Source organism: Eulemur rufifrons, chromosome 29 (assembly GCF_041146395.1).
Source record: "Eulemur rufifrons isolate Redbay chromosome 29, OSU_ERuf_1, whole genome shotgun sequence".
NCBI classification, from domain to species: Eukaryota; Metazoa; Chordata; class Mammalia; order Primates; family Lemuridae; genus Eulemur; species Eulemur rufifrons.
Genome location: NC_091011.1, coordinates 50,079,278 through 50,106,859, shown reverse-complemented (window position 1 = coordinate 50,106,859; position 27,582 = coordinate 50,079,278). Strand labels below are relative to the sequence as shown.

The 27,582-nt window shown below is 36.9% G+C and overlaps 1 protein-coding gene across 1 annotated transcript; it reads right to left on the bottom strand.

Moving 5' to 3' along the window:
- Positions 1-425: 425 nt before the first annotated feature.
- On the bottom strand, positions 426-25,029 carry STEAP4 (STEAP4 metalloreductase). The gene is made up of 5 exons (XM_069461855.1): positions 24,972-25,029; positions 5,380-5,837; positions 4,181-4,708; positions 2,812-2,976; positions 426-1,440 (listed from the first exon to the last, which is right to left on the bottom strand). The coding sequence occupies exons 2-5, from the start codon at positions 5,833-5,835 to the stop codon at positions 1,177-1,179; spliced, it is 1,413 nt and encodes a 470-aa protein (XP_069317956.1). The 5' UTR covers positions 5,836-5,837; positions 24,972-25,029; the 3' UTR covers positions 426-1,176.
- Between the last annotated feature and the right edge of the window lie 2,553 nt (positions 25,030-27,582).

Sequence of the window (27,582 nt, the reverse complement as noted above, 5' to 3'; positions counted from 1 at the left end):
ACAACCATCCTACGTTTCAGCAAGGATCTGAGAAAGACCCAAGTCTCATAATGACTACTGCTCATTATATATACACATATATATATATGCATACATATATGTGTGTGTGTATGTATGTGTGTGCATATATATATATATATAATGTCTCTGCCCTGTGACTTCCTATAAGTCTCTCTCTTTTAGGCATTGGTCAAATTTACACTTTCAGATTATTCATTTAATTTTACTGCTTAAAATTATAATAGACTAAGACAGATATAGAAGCTACTTCTTTATACTAGAAATTAATTTCATAGGTATTAATATTGACCAATATTTGGAATATACAATTTACAAAGCATATATAATGCCTAAAAAATACCAAAACTAATATAATGCAACTTTACAATATTTATTTAGCTTGCTATCTAAAATTCTGGTTTATTTGATCTTTTTGTACAAGAGCTTTTATCAAACCCTTTCTTGCTTATTGCATGTTGCAAGGGAAATGCAAATGGATACATCTTCATTTTTATTCAATCTTTCCTATACCTATTCTTTGTAGAGGAAGGATCTTATGACAATTCTATAGATTTGGCATGGTTACTCACAATCAATTGTGATATTTTTGTTGTGTTATAAAATATCTTCCCACAGTAAACATTCATATTGATAAAAGAAAAATCAAGGGGTATATTAACTACAGGATTCACTATGGTAATATTTATGATGATCTTTACTTCCAAAAAACAAACAAAAAATCTTACTCTTTTTACTTCATTTGGCTTTCTTCAGCCATACTTAATAAAGCCTTTATCAGTGGCCCTCACTTAACTCAGCCCTTCAAGCAGAGAAGGAAGTTGCTTGTACTGCTGGATTTTGCAAGATATTAGGTCATGCATGTTGCCCACAACAAAGAAGCTTCTGAATGTGAAACCACAAAGCTAATCTCAATCTCAGCCCCATGTCCTCCAGGGAAGAAGAGGCAGGGACCTGCACTGATTGATTCACCACGAGCCTGAGATTAAATGGTGTTCTCTTCCAATCTGTCAATTTCTCAAAGACAGGCGATGTTTCCTTTTGTGTTCATGAACTCAGGCCATGGTGGGGGAAAAAAAGCTTTCCTAACTGTACCCATTATTCTTCTCTAAACATTCAATACTATAGTTTAGAAGTCCGATTATATTGAACTTTGCTTTAAATATCTGTTTTTCCATTCAATGGTGATTTTGAGTAGTTGGATTTCCTTTCCCAGCCCTGGCGGATCCGTGTAAGGGTCTTGTCTATGCATGGCATGATTAGGATAAACTTGATCACCAGTACAGTGCAAGGAATGATGAGTGCTAATATGTAGGCTGAAGGAAGATACCATCTCAGACTTGAAGGGCTGAGGAATCTCTTTCCACCGTACACCAGGGTATGGGCTGTGCACAAGATTAGGGTCAAATAACCCAGTTTGGACTAGAAACAGGAAACAAAAATATGTACATTAACATTATCTTAAAGTGAAACACTCCAAACCAATGAAGGATAATTTGTCAACAACCACAAACCTTTGAAACCTGTATTTAGGATACTCTGCTAAGTACTGAAAATAGCATTAACCCTCCTTCAGGATGGTAAATATTTCATTTTTTAAAAAAAGACAGTTGCTTACAAGTGACATGGTAGCTTCATCTTAACCTAGCTGGATGGAAAACTTTCTCAGGAGTAAGCTCTTCTGAGTTAGAATAAATAATGTACCTTCCCTTGGTTGCCAATGGCAAAACTCTTTTAATTATCATCTTTCTAGAGGTTAGAGATAAATAAGACAAAGTATGACCTTAAGAAACACTGCATAACTATATGTTGCTGACTACCAGCAGATGCTAGCTAGTTGCAATCACAATAAAGAGCAATCAGCAAACTTTACTTTGTTTGTTTTGGCCTAAATTCTAAAGCTCAATGTTTATTTCTGTCTTAATGCGTTGAATAAAGGTGTTAGCATGAGAAATTATTGACTGCATTTGGTCCCTGGGAGAAACTGCAAGACAAAATTCAAATATTAAATAGTTCTATAACATTCAAACCTAACTTCAAAGACTAATGGTCTATTCTGTATTATACTGGTTCACAATAAGTATGCATCAGATCATCTGGAGAGCTTGTTCAAACAAATTTCTTGGCCACACCTCCAGAGGTTCTGACTCATTAAGTCTGAGTGTGACCTGAGGCTTTGTGTATCTAATAAGTTCCCAGGTAATGTTGACGCTGCTGGTTCTGGTGCCACACTTTTGAGGACCACTGGTCTACAAGAATACATAGTTACTAACTGCCTTCAATAAGGTGTCTTGTTGTTTATTTGTGGAAAAAACCAATTTCCTCTCTTATAGGCCAGCATTAAGTCTGGTGCATGACATCTATCAAACCTTGCTTCAAAGATTTTAAACTTTATTTCAATATCTGCTTTTCCATAATATGTCCATATTGTAAGATTAGTTTTCAGAAGGTGAAATTTTGTCTTTGGTCTTTTCACCTTGTAGCTAGTACATCTTTACACACATAGTTTAATTGTTCCTGGCGATTTTTCTCTGTAATCTTAGCTGTGGCTCTGGGAACAGTCAGGAATCTTGGCAAGGAATGCCCTACTAGGAAATCAAACCATCATGGATGGGATCTGCCTGTTTGTACCCGAGTTCAATATTTTCTAATTTGAATTTTTTTATGAAGATTGATAAGAAGGTGATGGAGGAAAATGAAAAAATTAGGCATGATATGAGAGAAAAATGAGAATATTTACAAAGCCATGTTTATTTTGCAATATAAACAAGAATTAAATCTAGAAGTCTTTACCTGGACAAATCGGAACTCTCTCCAGTTGACAGCGTTGCTAACTGATGGCAAGGAAGTGATTCCCAAGAGAACAAACAGAAAAAATCCAAGGATTCCCAAAGCCACATATGAATCACTAAGCCAGGCAGAAGAGGTACTAAATGGATCCTCTTTCTTGAGTAGTGTCTAAGAAAAATTATAAGCAATTTTTAAAAATAATTTTTACAAACTGCCCACACTTTTAAGGGTACTGAAAAATACTTCTGTGTGGGTTATTTGCTCAAAGAAAATTGTATGGCATTTTTAATATACTCAGAAATTATATATTTTTTGGTAGAAAAGTAATTGGTTCTGTGGGGACTTGTAATACTTGATTCCAGGAATTGTGTAGGCAGTTTAATTTACCCCACAAATCCTAAAACAGAGTAAACATTTACTTAAACTTTCATCACCATATGGCTTTTTGTTCCCCAAGCAAAACTTGATGTTCTCAATTACATCAGAATTCTGTTTTTCTGCTTTATATGCTGATTATTCACACCCTCAAAGTTTGAGTTCTTTCATGTTTCTTATGTAGTAATATAGCATCAAATCTGTGGTGTCAGGTTGAGAGGAATCAGACACTTGTAGTGTGACTGTTACCCAAGAAACTTCCATGTATTTGTTAGAAAAATAATGCAGAGAAACCCTAGAAGCATCATCAATGACTTATTGATTAAGAATCTTTGAGACTATAGTAAAATTGGTTAAAACATGTTATTTCTAAACTAGAACTAACTTATGACATGTCTTCTGGGAATGCTTTAAGACTCCTTCAACTGATTGTCTCTGAATCTTTTGATTATGCATAAAATGGTATTTAATATTTGCTCAGAGGTATTTAGTTTCTGAGGACAACTTCCCACAAGTCAAACAGGAAGGAGTTATAAGCACCCTTTTGTGAATTTATTTGCATTGCTGTGGTATGTGTTTGAACAGCCCCCTTACTTATAAGATGGTTTTAACTTCCAAAAGGAAGTAGCATGCATAAAAATAGAAGCTTAAAAACACATTTTTTGACTGCCATCCGGAGGAATTCAAGTAGGGGTGATTAGGCTTATTGGACCCCCAAATCTGTCAGTTTGTCAGTATCCCAGTGAGCCTTGGGAATACAGATCTGGACCCAAATGAACCTGGGAATCTAACTTTTATTCTCAATAGTTGTATGGGGTCTCAGCTGGATTCATTAAAAACAAAAACAAAAAACCAATGACATGATGTTTCTAATTTTAGTTACTTTAAATAATAAAGATGCTTAGAAGTGTAACTTTCTATAATTGTGAAATGGAATATGGTGTAGCAAGGTCCTTTGATTTAAGGAATAGAAGAATATAAATAAGAAGATATTTACCTGGGTACTGGTTAGATTTCTCAGCCTCCATCGTACATAATAACGAATAGGAATCACAAGTGTGTAGATGACGTGAAGGAAGGCAAATCCCAGAGCCACCAAGCCAAGCTGCTTTCTGCAGAGCATCCAGTGGTCAAGCCAGTCTGGGAATCGACGGTATTTCGTACCTCGGAACAGTTGCAGAATGGCAGCAATAACACCAGGGAGGTAAACCAAAGCAAGCAGTGTAAGTGCTGTTATTGGAAAGATGCGATTTGGAATGGAGATAGCCATGCGAAACGTACTATCTTTCTTTTCATAAACGTAAGGGTAGATTACTTCTCTTATAACACAGTAGAAAAAGAGAAAGACACACAGTGCAGCAGACAAATAGAAGGGGAACCTCCACATTGGAAATAGTTGCAGGGGATAGTTTTCAATTTCCTTGGCTGCGGTGAGAGAGCCTTGATCCAATGGAGTAAGTCCCAGGGTACGAACCATATCCATAACTCTTTGCTTGGCTTTGCTGTCATTTCCACAGACAAATACCTGGGTTAAAAATAATTGATTAATTATTATAATTAATAATTGTATTTTATTCCTTTTCTTTATTTAATAATTATTTTGAAAGTCTATATCGGGACCATGCAGAACAGTGACATATAATAGTGAAGTGATTTTCAAACAAGGAGGTAGAATTAACATATCTAACAAGATAACATTTTAAACTTGCACATGTGTGCTGGATAGCTAAGTACCGGAGTTTTTAGTTGAGGGTGGTTTTAGGCACATGAAATTAATATGAAACTTCTCTACCATTGAGTAGTCTGATCTTTCTTCTGTATTTGTGAGTGCCACATAACTTTATGATTGTTTCTAATCTCAGTGCGTAAATAGAACCAGATTCACACAAAGTAATGGAAGTGGAAAAGGGTATCCACCAAGATGTATTAGTTTCTAGTACTGACAAGAGGCCTCCAGAGATTGACACCACTAGGTTCCATCAAACTAAAAGCTGAAAATGCAGACAGTGGGAGATGAATCACAATAATTGATGACCTTACTTGGTCAAACCCGAGAAAATTATTAATGGCATGTATCAGCAAAATGTAATGCTTAGTGGGTATTTTATCTTAGAACTGTATTTTGGAATCTTTGAGGTAAGTGTACATTAAAAGATTCATTTTTTAAAGATTGATTGCAAATTTGTTTAATCTTACCTGCCGACTTGCATCCAGTGCTCCTGACTGGAGAGCCCAGGCTGAGATAGTGTTAAATGCTTTTACCACGTGGGCTCCTGGCACCAACTGAGCAAGGTACTCTGAATTCGATTCTGGATACTGATTGATTTTGAGGTTGTTGCTGACATCTACCAATATCTTCCCATTGAGGACCTCAATTAATTCGGTGAGAAAATCATAATGCTCTCTGTGGATTGCCATGATTATGATGTCAGACTGCTTGGCTGCTTCTGGATAGCTCAAGACCTCTGCACCACTGGGCAGCAGGCTGGACATCTGGGGGTTTCGACTTCCGAAAACAACAGAATAACCACACTGGAGCATTTTAAATCCCAGTGATCTTCCAAAATCCCCAGTTCCAAAAATACACACAGTCTCTCGCATTTCTGAAGAATTCATAGCAAGAGGAAGTTCATCTGTACAACTTTTCTCCATAACTGAAAAATAATAACACAAATACCCAACAATATGTAAATACTCTGTGCATGGAAAATTAATGCAGAATTATATGCAGCAAGTAATATCAGTAGTAAAATCAGTAGGACTGATGTTCTAATCTTCTAATTATCTCCAATTTATTTCCCCCAAATTTGGAAGGAGTAAAAATTATCATATATATTCTCATATATGTCTTATTTAACAAACTCACCCGTGAAAAACTTCTGTTGGATGAACAGATACAGTGAAAAGCATCCACTTGTTGGTGGATGTTTTAAACTATGGACATATATTGCAAGGATATTGCATTTATCAAACACTTGTAGTTTGAAAAGTTCTCAGAGCAAAATCTGACAAACAATGCACTAATAAATAAATTATAGACAAATTCACTTATGTTTAGTGATACAATAATCCTAAATAAAATATTAGCAAATATAATCCAAAACCTTTTAAAGAGAAAGTCATGTCAATCAAATGGGGATTATTCTAGGAATGGAAAGATTAGTTCTATAATATAAATTCAATATGAGAAAATCCACTAATACAACTTATCGCATTAGAAGATTTAAGGAGAAAAGTATAGTCATATCAGTGTATGATAAATGGACATATGTTAAAATGCAACATTTACTCTTTTTTTTTTTTTTTTTTTTTGAGACAGAGTCTCACTCTGTTGCCCAGGCTAGAGTGAGTGCCGTGGCGTCAGCCTAGCTCACAGCAACCTCAAACTCCTGAGCTCAAGCGATCCTCCTGTCTCAGCCTCCCGAGTAGCTGGGACTACAGGCATGCACCACCATGCCCGGCTAATTTTTTCTCTATATATTTTTAGCTGTCCATATAATTTCTTTCTATTTTTAGTAGAGATGGGGTCTCGCTCTTGCTCAGGCTGGTCTCGAACTCCTGAGCTCAAACGATCCGCCCACCTCGGCCTCCCAGAGTGCTAGGATTACAGGCGTGAGCCACCACACCCGGCCAACATTTACTCTTGATTCACAGTAAAAGAGAAATAGATACATCCTTAACATAGAAAGCATATCTATCTCAAACTAAAATCTTAAAAGAAAATTACTAGAAACATTCCCAATAAAGTCAGCAGCCGGACAAATATGTCTGCTGTGACCACTTTAGTTACTGTTGTTCTGAAAATTCTAGACAACACAACTGGATCTGAGAGAGAAATTAAAGGTATAGAAATTCAAAAGGGGTTGCAGATGATCAATGTGTAGCCTAGGAAAACCCAAGAAAGTCAATAGGAAAAGTATCATACAAACAAAACCAATTCAACATTTTGTCTGGGAGCCCAATTAAAATCAATATTCTTCATATATTCAAAAAATAAACCAGTTAGAAAATTTGATAGGAAAAAGGACCCTACTGATAGCTGCAACAAAATAGAGACAATGTGTAACAAGATAGCAAGGTATGTGCAAGACTACAAGTAGAGAATTTTAAAATACTCTTAAAAATCAGAGAAGATTTATATGAATGGAAATGTACAGCATGTTCTTAGAAGGGAAGGCTCAGCCTCACAAAGATGTCAGTTTTCTCTAATTTAATCTACGAATCCTGAAAAATAGGATAATAAAATGAGAGGCTAGTCCTATTACCTATTAGAAATATTATAAAGCTACAATAGTTAAATAATGTGGTATTGTCAAAGAAATAGAAAGTGTTCAATGGAATAGAGTAAAAAAAAAAAATCAGGAATGGACCCAAACACATATAAAGGTAGCATCTCAAGTCAATGAGAAAAAGATGGATTATTTAATAGCTAATATTGGGACCACTCAATAGCCAACTGAAATAAAAACTTAAATATATATCTGACACTCCACCCAAAGATAAATTCAAAATATATTAAAGATTAAATTCTTTTTTAAAAATGGAACTATACTAGAACTAGAAGAAATTATGAAAAATTCTTTTATAATCTTAGAGGGGAAAAGCCCTTTTCCTACCTCATTAAATCATTAAAGAATAGATGGACAAATGTGATTACATGATGGAATTAAGACCACGGGGATTTAGGGATGCTATGTCTGAGGCTGTGAGAGGAAAGGAGGTGAAGGAATTGCCTGAGAAGAAGCCTGAAATAAGGGCAGATGTTAACTGTCTAGTTGGGGGACATATATCAGCGATCTGGGAGTACAGCAAAGCATGCTCCAACCTCAGAGCCTAAGGGGTCTCATGCATGAAAAGCCATGGAGCGGCCTGCCATGAAAACTTCTCATGGCTGTAGAGGTAGCTTGTAATATGTCAGCCCGGGAGAAGGGTCTTAAGGCTTCCATTGTTAGAACACTGGGCCATGTTCCTTCTCTCCCTTTCTCTCCACAATGCCTCAGTTAATGTAAAACCAGTCTTCCAGTGGAAAGCATGTAGTTTCTTTGTTCCTTGATCAAAAAGGTCACAGCTATTGAAGTTAGAAGATTGATATCCATGTACATAGCTTGAGCTTGGGATAAAATTAGTTAGTTTACCTTGATCAAAAGTGTTGTACCTACTGAAGAATTATGTGGTTTTCACTTCTAGAAAGGAGAAGGAAATTAGCTAGGACACCTCGTGATTTTGGGGGGAGCCCTGAGACCTTTGATCATTGTATCCCATGATTTTTTCACACGAGATTATTGTATTTTGCAGCATGGCAAAGAGAATAAAAAGCAAGTGCTGGGTTTCAGTCTCTGCCACCTTGGCACCAGAGTGCTGGTGGTCCCCTGATTTCCCTGCTCTTCTAAATACTGTTTCTGTGTCTGTGTCTCTGTTTCTTTCATCTCTTGTGACACATTCTGCTAGGGGACCCTATCTTTATTGGGACATCGTGAGCCTCCAATAATTACATAAAAATAAATAATTCCTGAAAAGAAAAAACCACTGTAAGCAAAGCTAGAAGATAATCAACAAACTGGGGCAAATGTTTTCAACTCATATAAATCAATAAGAAAAAAACCAACTGCCTATTAGAAAATTGGGCAAAGGATGTGAGCTGGCAGTTCATCCCAAGGATATATAGAAAGACTTTTAAACGTAGTAAAAGATTCTTAATCTTACCCAAAACAAAAATATGTAAGTTAAAACTAAACTGAGATATTGCCATGAGCCATGTGACTATATTACTTTTAAAAAGTTTATGAAATCTAAATAAAAACCAGTTTCTATAATCTAATATAACAATCTAGGTTACTTTCTATACTTTTGAAGAATATTATTTCCTTTTTCAGGACTGAATTTTTCTCAAAATTCTTCTCTTCCCAACCTTTAGTTTAAGCTTAAATATCAGCTAATCTTTTCTTTTTTTGGCATGTGTGTGTGTGTGTCCATTGTTCGATGATGTATCTTCAGTGCTTAGAAGAGCACTGACTATGACAGACTAGGCACTAGATAAATATTTGCTTAATAATATTAGTAGAATGGAATGTAGGCGTTGGAAGTAGTAGTGTTTACTTTGTGTTCTAGGCACACTGTGAAATAAATGAAGAGGAAGCTGAATGTTCAAAGAGTAACCAATGGGGAAGAGTAAAGGAGAAGGAAAGAAGTCGGGGAAGATGTTGTAAGGATATTACTTCTTTCACCCAAATGGGTTGAAAGTAAAATCTCAGTGAATTTTATGTGGGATTTTCAAACCAGCCACAATCACTATTCAACTCTTACATAGTATAATAGATTTCACGCAGATTGTACAGCATATATGAAGCCTGTTCCTTTTAACGAGGTTTTCAGAAATTTGCCCTTTCTATTTTAGCCTATGGAAAACACCTGTATTCTTACCCTAGCTTATCTGAAGTTGCATATCTATATCACTAGCAGGGCACTCAAGTCTTTGTAGGTAGGCAGAAGTCATGAGAGAAAAGAACAAGAAATACAGGACTTTCCTGTACTTCCACAGAAACTCTGAATAATCTAATTAAACAGCATCTGAATCATCTTACAAACTAGCTGGTGACTGATATCTTGAATGGGTATCAGCTGAGGTCACGACTACAAATGGGAACACACCTGCAGATGACCAGGAACTGTCCAAAGGAAGAACAGCTGTGCCTTTGAAAAGTTCTTAGTAGCATCTACACATTCAAACTAGTTCAGCAATTTACATTACATTGGTTAGTTGCTAATCAGTTAACAACTGGTTTTATAACTCAAACCCTCCAACTCCTGAATACCACCTTAATTATTCTGTGCAGAACTGGTTTGCATGTCAAAAGAATGTCTGACTGCCTATCCTCTCACTTTTTCTCCATTATTTTATCCTAATATGTATTTTTCTCTCTTTCATACTGGAGGAACATTTGCAAGCAATATATAGATTTAATGTAGTTGTTATTGCCTATAATGAGGCAGATTTTTTAATTGAAATATTCTCATTTGGATTATCTTAATCATTGCAAAGAGAGAGTGATTCGATTTTTTTAAAATGAAGATATTGACTACATGGTACTATTTTTTGCTTCACCTCTTACCAGCAATGTGACCTTGGGTGAGTTACTTAAACTCTTTGTGTCTCAATTTCATCATCTTTCAAATGTGAGATTGATAGTACCTACCTGAGGGATACTGTGAGGATTAGATTAATTCATGTATCTCAAAACAGTTCTTGAGACACAATAAATGCTCAAGAAACTGGTTATTTTTAATATATTACTTAATAATCTATGAATTATTGAATCAATTATCTAATTAATACAGTCTTTATATAAATTATATAAATTAAGGACCAATTATACTTATATAATTGTGACTGTTATAAATATATAGAAATTATCTGAACTAAAGTTCAATGATTCTTAAGAAGCTCCTACCCTCCCCACTTATTTCTTATAAATAAAACCCTACATGAAATGGCTTTTGGGCATATGAATTTACCAAAACACATACAAAAACAGCTCAAGTGTGAATTTTTCTTATATAATTATTTCACATTTTTCTTTAATATTTCCTTCTTAAAATGCAGCTTGTTAGTCCAATGTAACATACTTTCACTGCTAACTCAACTATTAAAATTTATTTTCACTCTTAAAACCTCAGAGACATCACTGAAAGAATTGAAGATGCAAAAATGGTAAGGAGATATTAAAATATTACTGGTTGACTTAATAGAAAGACATATAGTTATTCATTGGGCAGTTACCCCTTATGCAACTTACTGAAATTTTAAAGTTGATAATTTTTTGGCCCTATTTTGAGCTCTATTTCACATCCTGCTGGTTCTACTTCCAGTCTCTGGGTAATAACTGGGCTCTGCTTGGTTTCCACTGCCTAACAGAGGCTGGCGCACTTTGGGGTCCCACATCTTGTATCTCATGATTCTTGTCTGGGGGCTTCTCTGAGACCTATGCCTGTTTAGTGCTCAGATGTGTACGGCCTGTGGGGCCACCATAGACCAATGGGGAGCAGGACTCAATGCATCAATGCTTTTCCTTTCTTCTGGCACACAGATGACACGTTAAGGCTCCTCAGAAAGTCCCAGCGGCATAGAGCACCAGTAATCTGTAGCAGGGACCAACTTGTACTGCCTTTCCCATGTTCCGGGTTATGCTCCCACCCCTCACTCCTCGTTCCCTGAAGTCACTTCCCTAATAAATTATCTGCCTACAATCCTTTGTCACAAGCTCTGCTTGCAAGATAACCTAGGATAATGCAATATTTTAAATTATTTTTTAATGAAAAATATTATCAGACCTAAGGTTACTGTAATAGGGATGATGAAATAATTAACATGCAAAAAATTAAAAAGTTAATAATTCTTTGGATGAAATTTAATTCTGAACTCTTGGGAAAATATCCTAATAGTAGTTCATAGAAATGGGATGTATGCATACTGTCAACCACAAGGGAGATCAAATTAAGGGTGCATTTTAGAATAAGCACTATATAAAGAAGGATACTACACCCATTTCAGACACATTTTGTAACTCAAAATAGCTATGTGTAAACATGGATTCATGGAGGTAGTAAGGTTTCTTGTTCAAAGACTTAAAAAAAAGGTCTTAGTCCTACTTTGCTCTACTATGTAGGATAGAAGGAATAATGAAAATAAAAATGGTGCTAAACAGGAAGAAGAGTTAATTAGGGAAAGGTGGGTTAAAATAGTTAAAACATAACATAGTGGTTTCCTCTCCTTCCTTCAGCCTCATGGGCTATCCACGAACCTCAGTTAAGTAACAGGAAATACCACAGGAATATCTCTGGGTTTGGAAAATCTCCAGGACCGCTTTTGCCTCCTATGGAAGCATCTCCCGGAGATGAGAGCCAAGGTAGGTGGAGTGATCCCACAAGGATGTTTATACAAATTAGGGATTAGCAACCAGTGACGCAGATGCAAAAGTGGCAAAGATGACTGTGATGGCCATGGTAGCAGCTGCCACTGAGAAGCTATGTGTGTGTGTGTATGGGGTGGGGGGCACAAGATGGACCAGGTTTGGGTCAGAAGAGCCTTACTCATCATCTCTTTCTGTTGGCTGATCCCACCCCAGGCCTTGGGAACCTGAGGCAGCATTCTTCTGGAATGTTCCAGCTAGGCCTCCCATGAGGATGTTAGGGACAGTCTGGCTTGCATGTTTCACTTCTCTCACCTCCCAGAGGTTAGAAGTCTGAGGGGCCCAGGCCCCTTCCAGCTTGTGAGGATTCCAGCATATTAAAAGCATGGAAAGTTCAAAGAGAATTACAAAATCATATATTTTAAATGTTTATACTTAACAAATCTAAAATGCTTACTGAAAACAAAAGCAACCAAACTTTTTATCTGAAATAATTATAGATTCACAGGAAGTTAAAAAGTTCGTACAGGAGGTCCTTGTGCACCTTGCACCCAGTTTCCTCCAATGATAACGTTTTATAAAACTATAGTACGATATCCAAACCCAGACAGTGATATTGGTACAATGTGCATGTGCATTTCTAGTCATTTTACTTCATATGTATGTTCATATACCCACCCCTTCAATTAGGATACAGACTGGACCCTTCCCCACAAAGCTCTCCCTGGTGCTGCCCCTGTAGAGCCATCCTCATCCCCTTCCTATTATCAACCCTGGAAACCATTAATCTGTTCTATATCTATACATAATTTTGTCATTTTGAGAATGAATGAAATCACACAGTATATGAGCCTTTTGAGATTGACATTTTTTTACTCAGCATAATGCCCTTGAGAGCCATGCAGGTTGTTGTATCGATAATTTTTCCATTTTATTGCTGAGTAGTATTCCATGACATAGATGCAATACAATTTGTTTAACTCTTCATCGAATGTAGGAACTTGTAGTTGTTTCTAATTTTGGCTATTATAAATAAACCTGTTGTGAACATTCATGTGCAGGTTTTTGTGTAAAAGTAAGTTTTCACTTGTCTGGGATAAAGGCCTAGGAGTGCAACTGCTGGGTCATATGATTAAGTGTATGTTTAGCTTTATAAGAAACTGTCATACTGCTTTCCAGAGTGGCTATGCCATTTGACATTCCTGCCAGCAATTTATGTCTCATTATTTTTTATTTTAGCCATTCTGATATCTCATTGTGATTTTAATTGGCATTTCCCTAATGGCTAATGATGTTGAACATTTTTTTTTATGTGCTTATTTGCCATCCGTGTGTCCTCTTTGGCGAGAAGTCTCTTCATGTCTTTGGCTCATTTTCTAATTGGACTGTTTGGGGTCTTTTTTTACTGCTGAATTTTGACAATCCTTTATAGATTCTAGGTATGAGTCTTTTGTCAGATAAGTGATTTGCAAATATATTCTCCCCAGCCTGTAGCTTGTTTTTTTTCATGTCTTAATAGGGTCTTTCCTAGAATAAAAGTTTTTTAAATTTGATGATGTCCAATTTATTGATTTTTTTTCTTTTATGGATTATACTATTGAAAACTTATCTAAAAACTCTTCATGAAGCCCTAGGTCCTGAATATTTTCTTCTAAAATTTTATATTTTACATGGAAGTCCATGGTCCATTTTGAGCTAATTTTTGTACAAAGTGTAAGGTTTAAGTGAAGGTTTACGTTTTTGCCTATGAATATATAACTTTTCTCCTACCATTTGTTGAAAAGACTATTCTTATTTTATTGAATTGTTTTTGCACTTTTGTCAAAAATACTTGTCGATATAGGTGTGGGTCTATTTCTGTTCTATTGATTTATGTGTCTATCCCTCTGCCAATACTATACAATATTGATGGGTGTAGCTTTATAATGTCTTGAAATTGGTTAGAGTGATTCTTCCCACTATATTATTTTTTAAAACTATTATAGCTATTCTAATTCCTTTTCCTTTCCATATAAATGTTAGAATTATCTTGTCATATATTAAAAAATCATTTATTTTAAATGCTTACACTTAAAAAACAATGATTTAAGCATATTCGAAAATCAAATGCATATTAATTGATTTTCTAAGAGATAAATATATGCTGCACAAAAATACTAATTCATACAAAAGCATAATATCAGTGTGTAGATACAGGCTGAACATCTCTAATCCAAACTAAAAAATTAGAAATGCTCTAAAATCTGAAACTTTTGAATGATGACAAGTGGAGAATTCCATACCTGACCTCATGTGATGGTTACAGTCAAAACATAGTCAAAACTTTGTTTCATGCACAAAATTATTAAAAATATTATATAAAATTACCTTCATGCTATAAGGTATATTTGAAACATAAATGAATTTCATGTTTAGAGTTGGGTCCCATCGGTAAGATATCTCATTATATATGCAAATATTCCAATATCTCAAAAAAATAAAAAATTCAAAACACTTCTGGTTCCAAGCATTTTGGATAAGGTATACTCCACCTATATCTAATAAATGAACACAAGTTTAAAGTTATGTGTTGGACTATATGCATACACCTCCTTTAAAGCATAAGTCAAAATCAAATTTTGAAGGACTTTTGTATGGGCAGCCTGAGGCCAAATGCCCCTTTGTCCCTCTCATGATCTGGAATAGACTCTGTTCCCAATTTCTTTTAGTAAGAAGAACAAAGATAAGCAACTAACTATATCTCTTCTAACAGGTGGGCACTTTCTAATCTTGTACTTGGAAAATGGGCCATTTCTTTCCCCCAAAGATTTTATAGAATGAAGACGAAAATATATAAATATGTATGTATGTAATACCATTTGTAGAAAAAAAAATGAAAGAAATTCTTCCCCTCTCTCTGGTGCAGATAGGCCTGAAAGGAAAAATTAACTTCCACAAATTCCTCTTATTTCTTTTATTCTAAAAGAAAATCCACAGAAAATACAAATGAAGATGAATTCCTTTATGTAAAGACTCAACCTTATTTATATGCATCATTAGGAGTCTTATTTATTTCTTAACTCACCCAATTTTGCATATTTACATAAACTAAAAATGCAAAAACACTGTTTCATATGAAAAAGGCTTGGAGGTAATCATTATAAAAACAACTATAAAGACAAAACTATCATTATAACATACAAATTTTAGTAAAAAGTAGTATGCTGAGATCCATCATAAGGTAAGTAGGCAAAGAAGGACCTATCCTTGGAATTTCATTTAGAAGGATATGGAGGGAGAGAGAGGACATGATAGTTGTACAGACAGATTTCTTCCTAGCACTCTTTTCTGTCTTTCTTCAATCATTGTAGCAACTTCTTAGAATCATTAAGGCTTATGAGAATGCAAATACCTCTGCAGAAGGTTACACCAGAAACCAGTGGTTCTCAACCCTGGTGCACATTCAAATCAAGTGGAGAACTTTTACAAAAACTGATGACCAGACTCTTGGAGAATCTGAATCAATTGGTGTAAGTGAAGCACCTGGGCATTTTTGTTAAAGCTCCTCCAGGCAATTCTAATGTAAAGGCAAGATTGAGAACCATTGCCTCGAACCTTTCATCAGCTTTTATGTTAGCTTTCAGTTAATGACCTGCCAGCCTTCTTCTTTAAGACCAGGTTCTTCTTCCCGGTCACACATTAGAATCAGCTGGGAGCTGTTAAAATGCCAGGGAACCAACTCCCGAGATTCTGAATCACATGATCTGAGGTAGCGCCCAGGCATTTATATTTAACAAAACAAACGAAAACAAATGGACTTATGGGATTTGAAAGAGTGCTCACCGTTGAGAACCACTGGAAGTGGAGAAAGGTAAGGGTATCTTTTTTTGTGGGGAGGGGAATGGAGGGGAAACGAAAGACAGAGGGAGAAGAAGATGTTAAGGCCGCAGAAACATTTTGTCTTCTTTACAATTTTTTGCTTTAAGTAATCTTTTGCTGAGAGGCTAGAATTCCTATCTTTATGAAAACCAGAGGCGAAATGAGTGTGCTTGAATGTGCAGGCCTCACAAAAGAGTCAAGGTATACTAGACTCAAGACTTGGTGTCAGACTGCAGGAAATGTTTGCTCTTTAACTCTGTCAAGGAAACCTTGAAGGGTTGTTGCCTAAAAGCCACAAAATTATGGTTTGACCCAATCTACTCAGTACTCCTTAATAGCAACTCTCACACCATTTCATTAATTGTTTGGATGAAACCACTATTAAAGTCATTCTGCCTCTTTCTCCATTTGAGAATTCAGCTTTGAATTCTGAAATGATTGTTCGTCCAAATATATGAAATCCTCATACACTATCCCCTCTGAACACAACACACACACCCCTTGGTGTTGTAGCACACAAATCTAGTGATCTGGCTTGGCACCTTCCAGAGAGTTGGAATACAAATAACACCTTCAAACTGTGTAAGAAGTGACAGGATTTTTCATTTTAATTTATTGCCTGTAAACAGGAGATATTTTTTTCGTCCTTTCTCTGTTTTATTATTCCTTCTGAATTTTAATCCGAAAGCCCTTGATGACTTGACAACATATTTGTAATGCGCTGAAGCCCCTCAATCAAATGTTTCCTTTCATCACAAGGCAAAAGGGGCAGGAGGGAGTTCTGCAACTATGTCAGTCTTCTTGTGATTCAGAGCATTTGTTTTAATATATGCCAGGGACAACTGGAAAGCAAAGAATATTAAAAAAAAAAAAAAAGGTAAAAAGCTTACACTAATATATGAACCCGTCCAATTTATTCACTGAGCTATTTCCATATTTAGTAAAATAAAGGCTCTGTAGGATAACAAACATTCACGTTCAAACATATATTCTTTTTTTTTTTTTTTTTTTTGAGACAGAGTCTTGCTTTGTTGCCCGGGCTAGAGTGAGTGCCGTGGCGTCAGCCTAGCTCACAGCAACCTCAGACTCCTGGGCTTAAGTGATCCTACTGCCTCAGGCTCCCGAGTAGCTGGGACTACAGGCATGTGCCACCATGCCCAGCTAATTTTTTCTGTATATATTTTAGTGGGCCAGATAATTTCTTTCTATTTTTTTTTAGTATAGATGGGGTCTTGCTCTTGCTCAGGCTGATCTCGAACTCCTGACCTCGAACGATCCACCTGCCTCAGCCTCCCAGAGTGCTAGGATTACAGGCGTGAGCCACCGCGCCCGGCCCAAACATATATTCTTTTACTGACAGGTATGTATTGTAGCAAAATCAGAAGACCTTGGTTTATAAAGACCACTGATCAGTTTATAAAAAAATTAATGTACTCATAACCAATGGATTTTTCTGATTTTTTAGAAAATTCAATATTTATAAGTTATTTGAAAATATAAATGTGTAGTTTTAAAGTTAGTTTTATAGTTAGAAGTGGCTCTGTTTGCAAGGCTAATTTCTTCCTGGTGATATTCATAATTTTCAAGTTCTTTCTTTTAATATACACATTAACACATTCCTTCACCAAATATTTATTGCCTGTTGTGTACCACATACTGTTCAATGTGCTGAGGATAAAAAGGCAAAGAATACAGATATCTTAGAGAGTTTGAAAGTGTTAACTCCTTAAAAAGCGTCAAGTCTCATCTCTGAATTTGTGTGCTTCAAAAACAGTGTTCGTACATTATTGTAACAAAGTTGGACAGTGCACACATGAATAATAAACAAGATAATTTCAGATGGTAGTAAGTGCTCTGAAGAACACAGAACAGAGTGATGAAATACAAAATGCTGGGAGCAGAGAGGGAAAGTCTGTCTTCAAAAGCTAGCCAGCATCAGTTTCTCTAAGGAGGTGCTAGTCAAGTGAGGGTTGCCAGATTTAGCAAATAAAAATACATGATGCCCAATTAACTTTGAATTTAAGATAAACAATGAATAATTTTCTATGCAAGTTTTGTAAGCAAATGCCCTGCAATATTTGGGACACCCTTATGCTAAAAAACTTTGAATATGAAATTCAAGTTTGACTGGGCATCATGCATTTTATCTGGCAACCTTCAATCAAGCTGAGACCTGCGGGATGAGGAGGAGTTTGCAGGTGAGGGTGTTTTCCAGGCAGAGGGGAAAGCAGGTGCATATGCTTTAACTAACGTAAAGAGCGACACTTTCAAAAATACAGGTGCTCCTCAGCTTCTGATGGGATTGTGTCCAGATAAACCTGTGGTAAGCTGAAAATACGTAAATTGGAAATGCATTTAATACACCTGACCTGTCAAACATCATAGCTTAGCCTAGCCCATCTGAAACCATGCCCAGAACACTTATGTTAGCCTACGGTTGGGAAAAATCATCTAACACAAAGTCTATTATATAATAAAGTGTTGAATATCTCATGAAATTTATTGAATACGGTGTTGAAAGTGAAAAACAGAACAGTTGTATGGGTACTTGAAGTATAGTTTCTCCTGAATGCATATCGCTTTTGTACCATCTAAAGTCAAAAAATCCCAGGTTAAATCATGAACTTATTTTATAAGTCAGGGACCATCTGTACTCAATTTAAAATAGCCTAATTTGCATTAGTGAAGACAGTATTATTGACATTTCAAAATAATTTTATAGCTGGGTCATATGACATGAAAGATTACTAGATGATTTTATGTATTTGTAGATCTTTTTAACTGAGTGAGAATTGGACAATGTCAGAGGCACAGGGTTGGCTGGAAAGAAACATCAAGCTTGTGTATTAATATCTTTTTATTTGAAGATCAAAACTAAGATAAACGCTTATGATACTAAAATGTAATTCAATTATAAATTTTAATTATAATTGCATCAAAAGTATTTGTAAAAAAAACTTGCATATACTTTTACTCAGAGGAGAGAACTTGAGTTAAAGGGGTTAAAAACTTGCCCAAATTAACTTTCAGACTCTACATCTAATTACTGTACACTTCTTACAAATTCATATTGTTTCCCATTCTCTATCACATCAGTTTAAGTAAAAATTAGAACAATTCTGTAAGCATGATGAATCAATTTGTTATTTCCAAAATAAGTTCTAGTAACTACTTAAGTTACTGACAGCATAGATTAACAGAGATATATCCTTTAAAGCTCTTTAGCTAAATAAACAACTGCTGAAAACTGATTATTTCAACTGTTTTGTGATAAAATGTTATGTATCTCATAACCAAATATACTGATTAGTTTTTGTGCTAGCCAATAGAATGACACACAAAGTAGTAATCTTAACTTGTATAGTTTGAGCAAGTCACAAGAGTATAACTAAAAATAACCTTTACATTAATGTTCTATGGAGATGCATACTTTCACATGAATTGCTAATAACTACCTACAAACTAGTTATGCCATGTACTGCAACTAAAGTGATTCTGTTAGTAACATTTTACTACCACCAAATGAATTACGAGGAGATTGAGGTAATACAGATCTATATTATCTATTTAAATTGTACTGGAGAAATTATTTTTAATTAAGTTCTTCAAAATTCTAGTTCAATTAAAAATCTTATTAATACAGGTCACCACATTTAGATCTCAGCAGCATCTGTCAAGATAAATTAAGATTGTTTTATGATTGCCTGGCCAAGAATTTCATCATGTAGGTTCATTATCCACTGTCTAGGCTGCTTAGTTCATTTGATTAAAGCCCTGGGCTCATGAAAACAAGGTTAGGAATTCAGTCATGTCTGGGTTAATTTACTCTGACTTCTGTTTACGTTTTAAATCCTGAACAACTTCTTACAAATCAGTGGTTCACCAAAGATTAGGCATCAGGTCAGGACCAGCAGATCACCACCATCAGAAACACAACTCTGTCTCATGGATTTGGTGGCATTGGGCTTGCACACACTATGTGAACATTTGCTTAATTTGATGATCTGCAACAACTCTGAGTATTTAGTATCAATTAGTGGGTTTTGCTTTTCTAGGACTATTATAGTTAGACACATGTAGGGAGTGATTTGATAATTTCAATTTTGAATTAACTTTGTTCAAATAAGATTTCCTATGAGTAGTCATTTATCTTCACATGAAGGCCACTAAGAATTATCTGTATATTGATAACTGCCAAATCAGTCTGGGTATAGAGCAATTTTGCTGTGGATCTTGACCCCGCCTGGGCAAACCCTCCTGATGCGGAGCTTCATTCTGTTCCAAAGTATCTTGTTACTGTTTTTAAGTATCTCCTGGGGGTGGTCCACACATGATTATGAACATAGCCTCCTTGTCTTCTTTTGGGTACCATTTTCCTCCACTTCTAATCTGACGCACCCCAGGGCCCCAGTGCCCCTGATGTTTGCAGAGGCTCCTGAGATGGAGCAGCCAGGCATAATCTGGCTTTAAAGCTGCTCCATTTCTTACCCCAAGGGAAAAGCACTCTTCAAATCGCTCCCATATCCTTTGACATACAAGCTTGAGAACAGTACTAGTTGATAACTATTTTTAAATGAAACAGCTCCTTTGAAATTCCTAGGGTTTTAATCTCAGATCTTTTCAGTGGTGTGGCTGGAGCCGGTTTGCCAGCGGAGAGCTTGAAATTAGCCATGGTGGGAGTTTTCACACCATGGAAATCGCCAAATGTTATAAATCACTACTTTTGTTGTTGTTGTTAGAGAGCCATTTACCAGAACATCTTGGGTTCTTTCCCTACCTCTCATCCCTTTCTCTGCAAGACTCTGGAATGTGACCACAAAAATGGAGAAATAATTGGGCTGACAGGATGATACCAGTTTCTAATCCTGGCTGTGCCTCAGGCCTAAATCTCTTTTCTTAGGGGCCTCCCTTGTTGGAAAGCTCTTGGGTTCTTTATGAAAACAGAATCCATGTGGCTCCCCTGCCCCAGCGAAGGTTCCACACCCTTACCACCACACACATGGATGGTATCAATACAATTTTGGCTGTAAACCTGATACCTTTAGACTCTTGGTTCCCTAAGGGAGAAAGATCCAGGGACCTCTTTGAGTACCACCACCCCCAAACACACATCTTCCAGTTTTCTAGACATGCCTCAAGAATAGGGTAAGCACAGTTTAGGATCTCAATCTAGGAAAACCAGAGGCACCTGGCACATTTTCATTATTGATTTCAATGAACCATTTACCAACCTAATGGCTTTCTCCTTAATCCCACACCACCTATGTCAGGGAATTGAATAGGATGAAGTAATCACTTTAGTACTTTGATATTAGACAAGAAATAACTAGAGGCAGTGTTTTGTTTTTTTTAATATAAGAATGATGTGACATAATTTCATTCTTTTGAACTATTCAGTAGGCTTTGTATTTTATGCCATGTGTTCAGGCATTAAAGAAGGCCTAAAATGTTTTACTTAAGTGAAATAACCTTTAAAAATTCGCTATTCCAATCTTGGTGACCTCAGTTAAATGCCTTAATCACATTATATCACTCTTTCAAATGAATTAGAATCCTAAGTATTGTAGTTATAAATTTATTATGAAACCTACCCAGTTTAGCAATATAATAGGGATACTAAAATTAAAATGAGAAGTATCAAGCAGTTTCTTCTACTTTTAAAAAAGTTTTACTAATTTCAACTGTTTACTTTATATATACTGTACAAAGCAATCCCCTGCTTCTGCCCAAGTGGCAGGTAGTTAAAATCTGAAGTTTGCCATGTACTTTGACCTGGTTAATTAATACAGTGCAGTCGGCATCCATACTCATTGTCTAATGTGTCCATATGATCCACTTCTTCCAAAAATAAAAATCAGCGTTATCAACAATGTCTTGGTAAGATTTCATGTTTCCAGCAGAGATTTATTGAACAGCCTCTCTGTGTCAGGCACTGTGTTACGAAGGAGGGATAAAGTGAGAAATTAGATAGGCCCTGTCCTCAATTGTGAGCTCCAGTCTCGGGGAGGATGAAGCATGTAACCAAAGTGCTATGATGCACCATGTGAGGGCCAGTGGAGAGGATGGGAGCCCAGAGGAGGGACACTAATCTGCTGAGAGGCAGGACAAGACAGTTTACCAAGTTCTGTGCAAAATTGTTTTAGCTACCATTGAACTTGGGCTCAAAACTGTTTTCATATCCTGTAAAATGAGCAGGTACAGATGAAAGATGCATTGTCAGCGTCAACCATTAGTTAAGCCCTCCTATTCCCGTGCTCTGCAGTGCTGGTGCCATCAGCTCCCCGAGCCCTGGATCTGTTCTTAATGCAAAACTCTTCTTTAATATTGGGTGCTGAGGCCCAAGAGACTATCTAGTTTGTGTTCTACTAGTGACCCTTTAAGAGGTATGCTATAGATTAATAGTTATATTAAGTTACCTCTTAGCCTTCTTTTTCTTTAGAATTATGGTTCCTAACTTTTCAAAATTACTCTTTGCACAGAAGTACAATCCAGTAAGAGCTCTCCACACATGGCTAAATAAACTCTTGTAGAACACTGTGGAAAAGAATTTAGATTAGGATGTCAATGTCCTGCCTGGTTAATTAGAGTGGAAATACTTCTTTTAGTGGAACAGTACATTCTTTTTACCATGATATGTCTCTGAAAGATGATCTTCAAACAGCACAAGGATTCATTGTGTTCTATTCATTAATGACTTCAGAAGAACAAAATATTTATGTATATAGGCCAAATATATTTTATCATGCATTGTTTTAAGTATTATTTATTCTTTCATTATTTAGTTTGATTCCTTCCAGGACTTATTTCTTCTCAGCAAAAGGACAAGTGTTAATTTAAGTCATTTTGGAAATGACCTAAGAGTAATTAGGAATATTTTGAGTAGGTTTAACACATCAGGTGGAACTGCTCAGGAAGTCTTCATAATTAACTAAAAAATATTCTCTTTGGATGTGTAAAGAACAGAGTCAAACAGGTAACTTCAGAGGCCTTGTCTTTGCAAATCTTATTTCTATTATTATCTAGGCTAAACTTAAAAAACTATCCAGAAAAATTCATTATCCATAGCCTCTTCTAGATTCTTATAGTAGGACTTATGGATAGATATAGCTGTAGGCACTTAACAAGGGACTTCCTCTTCAGGAGACAACCCAGAGAAAACTAGCTACAAAGTGCCCCAGCAAGTCTTTAAGCTTTGAAGGGCTATTGTGGTGATGTGGGTGTGTGTGTGTGTTTTGCTGGCAGCTTATCAATCTTGAGATTTTCAAAGAAAATTATTTTTGAAAAGCATTTGATAAAAACATCTAATTATGAAGAGAACTAGATGATTAGGATAAGACACTGGGATGTGTTTCTGAGAGTGACTGCAGAATTGGCTACCCAGACTTTAAAAAGGAGAATTTACATCCTTTTAATAATGGTATTAATAATATCAGTGTGATTTAGGGACAATCCTTCAAAAGGGTAATGCAGAGTGACCACTCAGGGTTTCTTTACATTTAAAATTTCACAATAAATCAACCTATTTTTCTTAATATTGTTCACAACACAGTGAAAGGCCTAGGGTTTTAAATTTATTTACATGCTTATAAAAATTTATTTCATTCCTTCTGAATAACAGCAAGGTTAAGCAAAGCAGAAGTCTGGAAATTATTCTCGAGTTAGGGGTCAGGCCTTGTATATCTGGTTTCTGAACTTCAAGTTTCTACTCGAACTTCAGCAGAACCATAAATGTTGTCAAATGGAGAAAGTGCTACGACCCAATTTCTCTGTACACATGTACCATTTACTTTACAACCTTGAAACTTGATAAATAGAGAGTGTTTCACACTGTTTTCTGGGTTGGCAGTGTTTGCCATGCAGGTAGAATACATGCAGGTAAAATCTCATGCCGTGCTAAATCACAGCATTCTGCAAAACTCAGGCCTTGCAAAAGGCCATATCTCAAAAAAGTTACTGCTTCAAATAAATGTGCCATTTTACAAAATTATACCTACTGTATCAGAAAAAAATGTTCTTTCATGTGAGTGACATTTATATGACTGCCATTTATAGGGAATAGGACATTCTCATATAGCAAGGCTGAGGAATGGTTTTGAAAGCCATCTGAATGATAAATGTGATAGAACCTTAAGATGCTCCTGTGGGAAGAGACTCCCTCCACAGCTGGGGTAGTTTCCTTATAAAAATGAAACCTGCATTATTACGAAAAAAGTAATTACTCAGTTGTAGTATTAGGGAGATTTTCAATATATTTCAAATCTGCAGGCATCTTTAGGCGTGGCTTTTCAGCTTGTTAGAGTTGGGCTTTCTGGATCATTTGGTCCAATAGCCCTTTATTTTACATCTGTGGAAACTGAGCCTGAGATGTTGAGCTTCTAGGTAGAACTAGGAATAGAATTCTCCATCCAACTCACTTTCCACTACACCAGTCATCTTTTAAAGAAAGTTCTCATATTACCATCCAGGGAAAAAAAACTACCTGTCTCTGGACAAATAGGGAATCAAGGCTTTACTTACTTTTCACAATAAGTTATATTCTAAACAATATTTTTCTGGAAAAGCAATCTCTAAATTGCATAAGGACATTTAAGTCAAAATCAAGAATGGGAGTGGTTGCAGATACTGGGACAAATTTTCAGCTCTTGGTCCCAGATCTGAGACTGGAGGTTGCTAAAGCCACATTCTTCCAGGCTCCTTTCTGATGAGCGCCACAAGATTGCTCCGATCCATAAGTAAGATACAGAGAGGAATCGGACCCTCTGAGCTTTTCTGCTTCTCTGCATCCTGGGGAAGTGATGAGCGGTAACACTCGCCAGAAGCTTGCTGAACCGCGGGGCAAGCCTGGCCGACTGTCCGGGGAAGAGATGTCAGGGCGCGGCGGGGGAGTTTGCGGGCACCTGCTCCTCAGTGCAAGCAGGCTGGGGAAGGGGGTCCTAGACGCAGGGGCTCGAGGTGGGCTGAGGCAGGTAAGAGACGCGGGCCATGTGGCGAAAAGTACGGGCAATAGCCAGCAACGTGACCCACCTGCAGGAGAGGCGCTTCCGAAGGAGTTTGGGATCCAGCAGCCGCAGCCGGTGCACGCCGCGGCCAGGCGGGCGGAGCAGCTTCTGCCTCCAGCTCAGGGCTGAGCCTCGCTGCTCTCTGGGTATAAGAAGCCAGAGAGCAGAGGGAGGGCCCGCTAGATTTCGCAAGAGAAGCGGTAAAGAAAGTGTTTTCAGGAAGCGTTCAAGCTGGAAATCCCAGCAGCTGGAAGGACCAGAACTTCCTGTGCTGCTGTTGCTGCAGGTGGTGCCACTGACTCCGGGCCAGCGGGAGTTTGAAGGGTTTTCCCCCAGCCCTTGGGATCTGTGCAGCCCAGGCTGACTGAGACTCAGAGAGGTTAAGGAATCTCCTTTTCTGAAGGAGCTGGAGGGGTCTCTGTGAGTAGGTGAGAAAATACCACTCGGGCTAGGCTTCCTGGCGTTTCTCTTGCCATCTTGTCTCAGTTCAGAGTAAAAGGGTACATCTTTCTCCTCTGCCTGGAAGCCCTGGATTCTTATGGGGCTCAAAGCTTGGCTGATCTTGAGTTTTCAGGTCTTAAATTTAGGTAAAGAAACAAAGCAAATGAAGGAGAGATGAGGATAACTTATATATGTGATTGAATTGGTGTGTCTCAAGCCACAGCCATGGTGGTTTAAGATTTAAATAATCATGATAACCTAAGAGGGCAAAACACCCCTGCACTCCCAAACCCTGCAGCCTAAAACCCAGGGTCTTCCCAGTGGGCTTCCATCCAGCCATAGGTCTTAACTTCCATGGCATACACTTGCCAAGGTCTAGATGCCCAGTCACATGTGGGGTCTGTTCCCAGCACTTGTGGACAACCTGCCCTTTGCCTGGATTGCAACTCTCTTCATAGCATCTTGTGGAGTCTGTTCAGACCCCCTCTCTTTCAAGAAGTCTTCTCTGAGTCACTGGTTGCAATTAATCTTTTCATTCTCTATACAGTGTAGTTCATCCTTCTAACACAACAATTAGGACAATTTGCCCCTTAAAAGAATTATTATGTATAATGCAATATACCGTATTATATTGGACTGCAAGCTCAGAGGGTTAACACTTTATCCTTTTCAATCTGGAATTCACCACCACACCTAGAACGGTGCTTTGCTTTGCACATAGTCGTGCATCGCTTAACAATGGAGATATGTTGTGAAAAATATGCCCTTAGGTGATTTTGTATAGTTTATTGCTTCTAGGATTCAAACCTTTATTACATATTACTGTACTGAATACTGAAAGCAATTGGACACAGTGTGTATCTGAGCATATCTAAACACACAAAAATACACTGTACAAAAGATAAAATACTGTACATCAGAATAGGGCACTTACCATGAATGGAGCTTGCAGGACTGGAAGTTGCCCTGGGTGAGTCTGAGTGAATGTGAAGCCTAGGACATTACTGTACACTACTGTAGCCTTTATAAACAGTCTATACTTAGGCTACGCTAAATTTATAAAAAATTTTTTTCTTCAATAATAAATTAACCTTAGCTTGCTGTAATTTTTTACTTTACAAACTTTAAAAAATTTAAAACTATTTTTCACTTTTGTAATAACAGCTTAAAATACATATTGTATAGCTGTGCAAAAATATTTTCCTTTTGTCCTTATTCTCTAAGATTTTTTCTATTTTTAAAATTTTTTATTTAAAAAAACACTTTTTTGTTAAAAACTAAGGCACAAACGCACACATTAGCCTAGGCCTACACAGAATCAGGATCATTAACATCACTGTCGTCCATCTGCCCATCTTGTCCCACTGGATGGTCTTTAGGAGCACATAACATGTACGGAGCTGTCATTCTCCTATGATAACAGTGACTTCTGGAATATCTCCTGAAGGACCTGCCTGAGGCTATTTTACATTTAATTTTTTCTATATAAGTAAAAGGAATATACTCTAAAATAATGAAGAAAAAACTACACATATAATTACATAAACCAGTAACATAGTCATTATCACTTTCAAGTAGTATGTATTACACGAACTGTGCATACTATACTTTTATATGATTGGCAGTGCAGTAGGTTTAATTATACCAGCATCACCACAAACATGTAAGTGATGTTTAGCTATGATGCTAAAACAGCTATGATGTCACAACAGCTATGATGTCACTAGGTGACAGAAACTTTTCACCTCCATTTATTTTCTCAGTTTGAAGACTGATAGGTAAGAGATGGGTGTGTGCCTAGGGAAGAAGTCCCGCTGGTGTGTGCTTAAGAGGCCCTAATGGTTTGGTCAACACAGTTTTGGTGACTTTCCCTTGGCTTTAAGCCTTAGGGGCACAGAAACTTGATTCTTAGCACGCTGAACCTAATACAGCTAGAATGCTGATTTGTTAGTTGTCAAGGGAATATAAAGCAAATAGTTATTGTGAAAACACAGTTACTAAGGGCATCAGACATTGTGGCCATCGTGTTTTCTCCCTGTAGGCACATCCTGCAGAAACTATTTGATATGCAACAGTCTGCTCAATAAACAGGGGAGTGAGTTATGAAATTTCAGGATTTGCTGGCATCTGGTTAAGGGAGTAGCCCATGCGTGCCATCTAGAAGCAGACAGCTGGGGCCTGTGGATCAGGTCACT